The 9,114-nt window shown below is 45.9% G+C and overlaps 1 protein-coding gene across 4 annotated transcripts in view; it reads left to right on the top strand.

The window, feature by feature from the left end:
- The first annotated feature begins 1,090 nt into the window (after positions 1–1,090).
- CREB5 (cAMP responsive element binding protein 5) overlaps positions 1,091–9,114 on the top strand; it is a 404,427-nt gene continuing 396,403 nt past the window's right edge. For 3 of the 4 annotated variants that reach the window (XM_086693664.1, XM_086693650.1, XM_086693668.1), the window contains exon 1: positions 2,554–4,829. In XM_086693664.1, the coding sequence (XP_086549790.1) occupies positions 4,827–4,829 (3 nt within the window). In that variant the 5' untranslated portion in view covers positions 2,554–4,826. Of the gene's footprint in view, positions 1,222–2,553; positions 4,830–9,114 lie in introns of those variants that run through there. The other variant, XM_086693658.1, reaches the window with a different exon arrangement.

The following is a 9,114-nucleotide window of genomic DNA, read 5'->3' as shown; positions in this document are numbered from 1 at the left end:
CACCTGTCCTACTTCTGCTTCCTGTGTTCAGTCCTTGTGAGAAGCAGGGGCGTTCGCATGGGTGCGAGTGCTTTGTGAAGGTGAGCCCCTGCAAGGATGACAGTGGTCATCTAGGATCGCTGGAATTTAGCCTATACCTTACCTTTGAGTCCTAGTCACAAGGAGAAATCCGAATGGAAATTAAGCTGGAGATGGGGATGGTGACTGGCCACTGCTGAAAACGTCAGGCTCCCTCCCTCAACGGAGCTGTCAGGAAGATACTGCAGACCAGACGCCCGGATCCTGCATTCTGGCTCCGGCTCTGCCACTTGCCAGCCTGTGAGCTTGGGCGAGTTACAGAGGAGGCTCTGGAAGTGTTCGCCAAGGGCCCTTCCGGCTCTGACGTTGAGTCTAAATCAGGCTCATCACTTGGCTCTAGCTGTGATTCACCTTTCGCCTCCTGGAGAAACTATCTCCCCTCCAGCTTCTCAGACACACGAAGCAGGGGGCTTGGAAAGGGTGGGGGCTGTGTATTCCTTGTGAGGGTGCACAGTAAAGAAGTTATTCCCTTGGAGGTGAGGCGGCGTAGGGGATGGTGAAAAGGGGTGCCGAGTGAGTGTTCTGGGAAGCCAGGATTCAGGGAACACTCTAATGAGGTCACGACTGTCGCAGGCAAAAAGGAGGTGGACATCTGCTGGTGGGGGAAGGGGGCAGCGTTCTGCATTTGTGTTTGTAGAAAGTCTCTTCCCCGCACCCTTTGGCACCCCCTCAGCCCCCCACCCCCCTGTCCCATCCCCACATCTTTCAAACGCTACCAGGCCCTCCTTGGAGAGCCTGTGTCCGTGCCTCCTCCGTGGTCCTGTCTGAAACCGTGAGGATTGTTTCCAAGCTGACTCACACCACTAATGTCAGGGAGCCGTGTCACACGGCGCTGGGCTCTGCAAGCTGTTGCTTGCGCGGTCGCCGCCGCGGCCGCCGCTCCCCGGCGGGTGCACCAGGGTCCGCTCTTGGGGGGGGCGGGGGCGAGGCGGGGCCGGGGCGGGGCCCACCCCCTTGGCGCGCCGGCCCCGCCCCTCCTCTCCCTCCCCCGCGGACCGCAATGATTTAGAAGTTCAGGAATCCCACGTGACGTCACCGGGGGGGTGATGTAATGCACTCTAAATAGAATGTATTGTAATCTTTGCTCAGTCCAACGTGGTCCCTTCACCCGGGCTCCGCTCTTGCCTTCTCCACACTTGTTTGGTAAGTTCCTAAAAATACGGCTCGGCCACTTCTGGGGCTTTTGCATTTAGCTACTTTTGTTGCACTTGCCGCGGGAGCCATCTCGGGAGCGTACTTGGTTTGCAGGGGTTGGTTCTCGGCAGCAGCCGCGAGATTACTTGGTCCAGTGGGCAGGTCACAGGGCAAGGCGTAGGGAAGATGCGATGCATTTTTTTTTTTTTTTTGGAGGGTGATCTGTGTTTGTAAACACTTTGGCGGACCAGAGGGAAGTCCGGCCCCAAATGCTGGTGGACTGTGGAATTCTGTTGTGTCCTGAGGCCACCCCAGAGACCCCACGCCGTGTCGGTTCTGGAGCGCGTCTCAGTGGCCGCCGCGCCGTGCGACTGGAGGGATGCTAACGTGAAGCGAGCGCAGTGTCTTCCCCGGCGTGGTGCGTGTGTGGGAACGCGCGTGTGTTTCCCTGACACGGGGAACAGTTATGAATCGGGGGTGTGTGTTTGCCTCCAGAGACCTGGCAAGGTGCGGAACCCTCCAGAAGTGCGGTCGAGCGGAGGCAGCGGCGGTGGCAGCGGAGACGGCGAGCCAGGAACCTCCCCCCGCGTCCCCAACTTCCCGGTGATGCGGCGGAACCCCCGGAGAAAGTTTGCAAACTTCCAGCGGGCGCGGCGAGGACGCCGGGTCACCTAGGGGGCGGGCGGGCGCGCGGGGCGCTCGCTCCCTCCCGGTGCCGAGCCTGCTGCTGCCACCTCTCCCGCAGGGCGGCCCGCCGCAGCTGGTGGGCGCGCGCGCCCGGGGAGGGGACGTGGCCCTTGAAGGGCACTTGGCTTTCGCCCCAGGCGCGGAAGGCTCGAGAGTGGCGCGGCTCTGTTCGCTTTCACTCCAGCAGTCGTCTCCTGCCTCCGTCCGGTTCTCGCTGGCATCATTACCTCTTCCCCGCCGCTGCCCCAAATGACAGCTCCGGGTTTTGCCGCGGCAGCGCGGTGGCAGTTCCCAGGACCCGGCGGCGGAGCCTTCCTCTCCTGCAGATTTCTCCACGCAACCACTTAAACTTTTCATGAAGTTCTTAGAGGGGCAAAGAGGCGCGAAGGAACCAAGGACACGTTTTCTCCCGGCAGCTGCATCCCGCTTCTTCTTTGCCATAGAATTACTTCCTGGGGGAGGGAGTATCCGGTAGATAAAGCCCCAGTCCTTGTCCACCCCCTCCCCAACTTTCCCTGAACGGGTGCCACCCCCCACTTGATGCTCGTTCAAGGCCAGGAACTGGAGTGGGTTGCTTGTAGGTTGCGTTGTCAGAGTCCTCAGAGTGTGTTCGATTTTTATTTTTCCCTCCCTCTCTGACATGTGTCAAGGAATAAAGGCTGGATACAGGTCCATTACGTCATTCTGCAGGCCAGTAAGTGTTTGATTAACAGCTTCAGATACTCAAGAGTTCGGGGTTTAGAAATGCTGACAAAGCAACTCTGCTTTTCCAACCACCCCCCCCCCACCTCCCCCAGCAGACTCGTACAGTCGCCCATTCCCTGGGCATCTTTATTGCCCTCTCCTCCGGTACTCCTCCTTCTCTACCCCCTCCCCCGCCCACACCGTTATCACTCTGGCTCCGCCTCTGCCTTCTACTGCTTTCCCCGGGGCGATCACAGTCCCCAGAGTGCGGTAAGAGCTTCTGGGGTCTGAAGGGAGCACAGTACCTGATCGCCGCACACGCAATCTGCCCCTTTCTATTATTTAAGGAAGGCACCAGCGAGCCCTCTTCCCCAAGGCGCAACTGCTCTGTCCTGATAGAAAAGGCATCTCAAGAAATGTTTAGAGTCGTTAGGATAATACTACGTCCCTGTGGTGACTTAGGAAAACCACACACCCACTGCAAATAAAGTACTTAATTTTACGCAGCGCCTTCCTCCAACCGTTTAGCGGAAGAGGGAAGGCCAAGAAGTGAGGGTGCTGACTAAATCAAATTTAGCTGAACGAATCAAGAGTTAAACGTTTCGTTTACAAAGCGAGGGAATGTGAGTCACTGAACCCGAAGTACCTCACAATAAATTGGTGGATGCTTTTCTTTCTCTTAACCTTGAGTTTCTATATTTGAAGAGGAAATCTAAATACATAAGTCACCGAATTGAGTCAGAATCTTAGTATCTGGCAGTTGAAGTGAAAACACTGTGTGTGACGCGTTTAAGGGATAAAAGTAAAAAGAACTGGTGGTGGGGGAGGGTGTGTGTGTGTGTGTGTGTGTGTGTGTGTGTGTAAGCAGCAGAAATCAAATAAAAAGATCTGACAGAGTTTTGGATTGAGCGGAGCAGAGGATCTGGGTGCTCTCTGATTTGAAGTTGGCGGAAGCTAAATTGAGGAACATTTATATTCCGAGTATGTGGGAATTTCTTGAAGAACACACATGTTTTATTATAATCAGATCTACTTTCTTCAAGCAGCCATGCTGCGGGGAAGGCAGTTGTGAAACTTGTGTCTGGGGTCTAATTGACATCCTTCCCCAAGTTTGCGGCCGTATTTATTATTTATTCACCTCTAGAGATGCAATAGTATAACCCCTGCAGAATACATGTGCATCTAAAATGTGAAACTTCTTGTTTGTGATGTATAGACCTCAAGGAAAAAATGGCCCGGGTCACCAGCACTGGAGAGTGTGATTAATGATCAGTGATTTAGTGATCAGTGATTAGTGGTTTTATTCAAACTGTTACCTCTGACCAGAAGCACACATCAGAGGATTAACAGGCTCTTTAGATAAATGCTCATTAGTGGAAGGGGAAAAGCAAAGATAATAGGCATGCACCCAGGGACAACTTTCGAAGAAAATCATTCCCCGTCTTCAGAATAATAAGCTCTATTAACAGAAAGCCCTTTTAATTTAAAACTTGCTTTTATCTTGTAAATCAAAGTTAGATGTAAAAGTTTGTAGTGCCATTATAACCTAAATTTTCCCATATCCACTCGATGTGGATTATCTCAGTAGCGATATTTTTTTTTATTTAAATAAACAATTGGACCTTCAGAGCAGCTGAACCCTGACAAGTTCTTAACTCCCAGGGTTTGAAGGTGTCCGTCCCCCCTTCTAGAATGGAGAGTGCAACTTGCTAGCTAGATGGCGCACTGTTATTTGGTGGTGTGTGCGGTGGAGTGCAGGAGTCGCAAGGAGCAAGTAGCTGCTTGCGAGGGGTTCTTCCACACTTCCAACAAAGTTGATTCTGTGTAGGCTTGGAGGCTAGACAGTTCTACAAGTTTTTAGTCACATTTTCCATGTCAGTCAAATCGGGGGAGTTCAAGGCTACTGGAAAAATTAGTCTCATTACTAAAAGAAACTTAGCGAACGAGGGAGGGAAGGAGGTACCGGAGGCCAGGAGGTACCCCTGGATTGCAGAAGTGATTGTAAAATAGCAGACCTGCTTCTCCTCCTCCTCCTCCTCCTCCTCCTCCTCCTCCTCTTCTTCTTCTTTTTGACTAAGAGCTAGTTTCACAATCTGTGGTCTGATATTCTGAGGCAAATCCTCAAAGCTTTATTTTCTTCCTAATCTTGCTGGTGAAAAAGAAGTTACTAGAAAGAAAGGAAGAAAAAAACCTGATTTGGTGACTGCAGGAAGCAACACGTTGCTGATTTTATTCTACAGATAATGGTAAGATGATGTTTCTTATGCTTATGAAGCAGAAAGGAACTTTGCAGTTGGTTAAATGAGGCCGGTCCTGTATCTTCATAGATGAAATTCAGAAATGGAATTCTTACTTCACACTGAATTTTAATATTGCCTTTGTCAGTTTCCTGGGACTTGGTATAGCATTTTGTGTGGAAGGTGTGTGTGTGTGTGTGTGTGTGTGTGTGTGTGTGCGTGTGCGCGCGTGCGTGTGCATGTGTGTGTGTGTGTGAATAAGACCATTATTTCCTGGGTAAAATAATGTTCATGAGCATGTGAACTGCAGTAGGTTCTAACTGCTATGAAGCATGTTAAATAATGTGTCAGGTAAAAATTCCTTTTTCCATGGGCCTTCATGAATCACTTTAATAAGTACTTAAGTTTTAATAAGGAAGGCGTTTTTAAAAAAGAAACCTAAAAATGGAAATAAAACAAAAAAAACCATTTCCCATATGCAAACCTAGATATGTATTCCCTTTGAAATAGGATGCTGTTGATTGAATATCAGCTATTACGCTATTACTTTAGTTTTAAAACTTAAAAAGAAAATAATAGAACTCGCTTGTGCTTCCCTGTAAATGTCCTCATTTTCCTTCCCTATAAATGTCCTCATTTTCCTTTGCTTGTAGCATTTCATATAAACCTGTTATTTTAAAATCCTAACTGATGCGTAACAACTTGTATTTTTCAACTTGACTGAGGATAAGCATGTTTGCTCAATTGATATATCTTCAAGCTGTTTCTGAATGTAAATTGCTGATATCCATAAACTGCCTGTCAATAAGAAGTCAGTTGTGACCCTATATAGTTTCTACATAAGTAGAGAGTTTATTAGAACGTTCCCATAAAAGCATGGAAACTCCTCTGTGACATTGCAGCTTTTATTTGAATAGGAGGTTAATTGAATGGTAGTTTGCCAGAGAGACTTTTCCTGTATAGCTTTTCAATTACAGTAGATTGAAGATTTTCATACAACTAACTGTCAGGTTCCCACACCTGCAGATTCAAAACCAATTAATCATGGACTTTCCTTGCTATTTGTACGAATGTCAAGTTCCTGGTCTCCTGATTTCTTACTAATTTGCCTTTTAGCAACGGTACATCACTGTCCTATAGTATTTCCTTAGCATTGGAGTTAATTTCTTATTAAGCTGAAAATTGTTCTGTGGGAAGGTGATGTTTGCTGTATCCTCAAGACGTGAACTTTGTAGTTGGTTTTCTTCTGCTTGCGTGGTTAGATTAAAATTGGGGATCTGAGTGGACTTATTATGTTTGTCATCTTTTTTTCTCCTTCTTCACTTCAAAGCAGTGCTGTTAGTCACAAAATTAATGTGATCATGGCTGGTGTTTCCCATCTATACGCTTCTTTTGCTTCTTACAAATTGGATTTCTACAGCAATTTAAGATCTTTTTTTAGAGGCAGCTTTCTTGGATGAAGATGGAACAATGATCTCAGTCAATTCATTATCTTGTCCAGTTTGACTACCAGCTGTATTATGGGAATCTACCAATGCTTTTTATAAATTAGTGTTTAAAAATTTAAATCTAGTACTATCTCTCTGAATGCTATTTAAGAACATTATGCAGTTGAGATAAGGTAATAAACTGGGAGGCAATAGCCTTAAACATTTAAGTGTGAGAAAGAAGCACTTTTGGATATGCTAAGCAGACTTAAAGAACCTTTGTGTGTCGCTATTTGTAAACTAAATAAGCTATCTGTTTTGTGACATTGCTTTAAATAGAAACTCTGACACTTTAAAAGTGACATCATGTTTAATGTTTTCCCTAAAAAGTTCTTACACTTTATAATTAGGAAAAGATCGGCAATTCGTGATTTTGAGGATCCATTAGTATTCCATTGTTGGGAATCACAAATCATGGATTTAACATAAGAGAAAAAGAGAGAGAGAGGGCTTTTATAAATTTTCAGGTAGTGATAACAGTACGCCAGAAACGAGAGTAGAATTTTTGAAGCTCATCTTGAGGCTCTGGGACTTTGAAAATAAAATTTAGAAAGTTTGGGTAAATGTCTGAATGCATGTTATTTTGGCATTCTTGTGTTTCTTTCCTTGAAGCTCACACTGTTGCTTCTTTCTGTGTTCTGAGAAATTGATCAGAATCAACTTAACACTTTAAAAACGCATATTGTAGTCGCTTCCTTCTCTTTCTTCAAGGTTTACATTTCTAATCTCCACCCAAAAATGAACCAGGATTGAAAACTACCATGTTGGCATTTGGCTTGAACTAACCTTGGAGAGTAAGCATGCCTTCTGGACCAAGGATGCTGATGGTGAGATAGAAAGGCTTGTTGTGGCATATAGAGAGCTGGAGCTGGGGAGGCCTTCTCACTGACAGACCAACCTCATCACTCCTCGGGGGAGAACCTAAGGCCTGGTCCCTGGGCTCACCGAAGCCCAGAGCTCGAGAGTACCAAACCGAGCCTAAAAGCGGAGTCCCTGCCTCCGGGCTGAGTTCTCTTTCCATGAGCCAGGCCGCCATAAATACCCTGGTCATGAACGAAACATTACCTATGGCTTTGGATACTGTGCTCTTTTTAAGCCTTTTGATCCGTAACCTTTCAAAGACAACTTTTTTTTTTTTTTATCAGATATTTTGAATGAGTGCCCTGACTGTAAAAACTGTAGTTTCTATTCTGTTTATTCTGATAGATCTGTAACGTTAATTTTTTTTTCACATTGACCTCCTTATTGGAAAACCATTCTTCTCATTTCACCGTTATTATTAGACATGCCCTGTTAAACTGTGCCCTCCCGATTTGATTTGAGACTAAAAACCAGGCAGAACTTAAAGATGGTCCAAAAGACCATTTCAGAATAAGGCAGTCACTTTTGACTTCCTTTTTTTCTTTATCACCTTTGAAGAAGGGATCCGAGCAATTATTTAAAGTTAAATAATCTTTCTTTCTGTCGAATAGAGCCACGAGTGCTATTTTCATTCTGGCAGATGTACTTTTGCCCAGAACCTCTCTCTAATATATTATCTTCCCAGGTTGGTATATACGAGAGTATTTGGAGGTGAATATTACATCAGAAGTGAGTTGCGTCTAGAAGTATGCTCTTTGAGGTTTGACTGGCAAAACTCGACTAATCACAGCTAATAGAAATCACGCATGCAACATAGGGGGCTCCAGAGCACCACACATCTGATTTAAGATGACATTTAGGTTATGCTGTGTTTAGGATGGGGAACAAGAATATCTCAATAGAAATCTTGAATGCATCTACTGTATGTGTTATTTGGCTTGACCCGTAGGTTTCCTTTCCAGCTCTTTGCATGAACACTTTATATCAGAATCCAGGTCTCTTTTATTCTTTTATTACACTGAGGAGCCCCTGTGTTGCATGATTCCTCAAATACAACACTTTTCAGCCAATTTTATGCAATTCTCTCTGCTGGCTTCCCAAGGGGGAAAACCACATGCAACAAAAAACATCTTTGTTTTTGCTTGAATTAGCTGATTATAAGAAGAAATACATTTAGCTCCATTTGCCAGGCCTGGTAGGGGCCTATCACTTTATCAAAACAAGATCTTCTCTTAAGTAAGCGACGACGCTGTTTGGCCTCTGAATGACCACGTACTGATCTGTGCACCAGAGGATAGAAGGCATTGAGGATCAAATCTGTTTCCACCAGGGTACCTAGGTATGCTGTGGCATACCATTATGAACAGCCTGATTTGCCTTCCTGCAATGACAGCCTTGTCCAGAAAAACACTGCCTTCTGGGAGGAAAGACAGTATGCTCAATTCTCAAACTGCTCACTTCTGAGCAGGGACTGACGGCCGTGTTGAAGATGGCTTTCAGAATGCCGGTTATTTATTAAACTACCACATGGTAATGGTAAGACATTCCCAAGCTAGAGCTCAACTATCTACATCTTAAAAGCCTTAATGGTCCATTCTCTGCATTTTTCTTATGCTAATGTTTTTCTAGATTTATTTTTGAGTACCCATTCTGGTGACTCTGCTTCCAGAGTAACCCTGCAATACCAGGTCACAAGTGTGTGTAGAATGGGAGAGGGAACATTTTTCCATAAGGGAAGTAGATTTTCATATCAAATCTTAGAAGAAATGATTAGCAAGACAAAAGCGAGAAAGATTTGAAATCCGATGGATGGCTCAAAGGCCCTGCCATAACTCTGCCAAATGGTATGGTTTATGGCAACAGGAAAAGCCTGACACTGGAAGAGGGAATCCCCTAAGTGCTGCCTTCAATTCATTATGCTTCTCTGCCTCAGTTTCTCTGTTTGT

This window comes from Puma concolor, chromosome A2 (genome assembly GCF_028749965.1).
Source record: "Puma concolor isolate L17-30 chromosome A2, mPumCon1.1.hap2, whole genome shotgun sequence".
NCBI lineage: Eukaryota > Metazoa > Chordata > Mammalia > Carnivora > Felidae > Puma > Puma concolor.
This window is presented reverse-complemented; position numbering and strand designations above follow the sequence as displayed.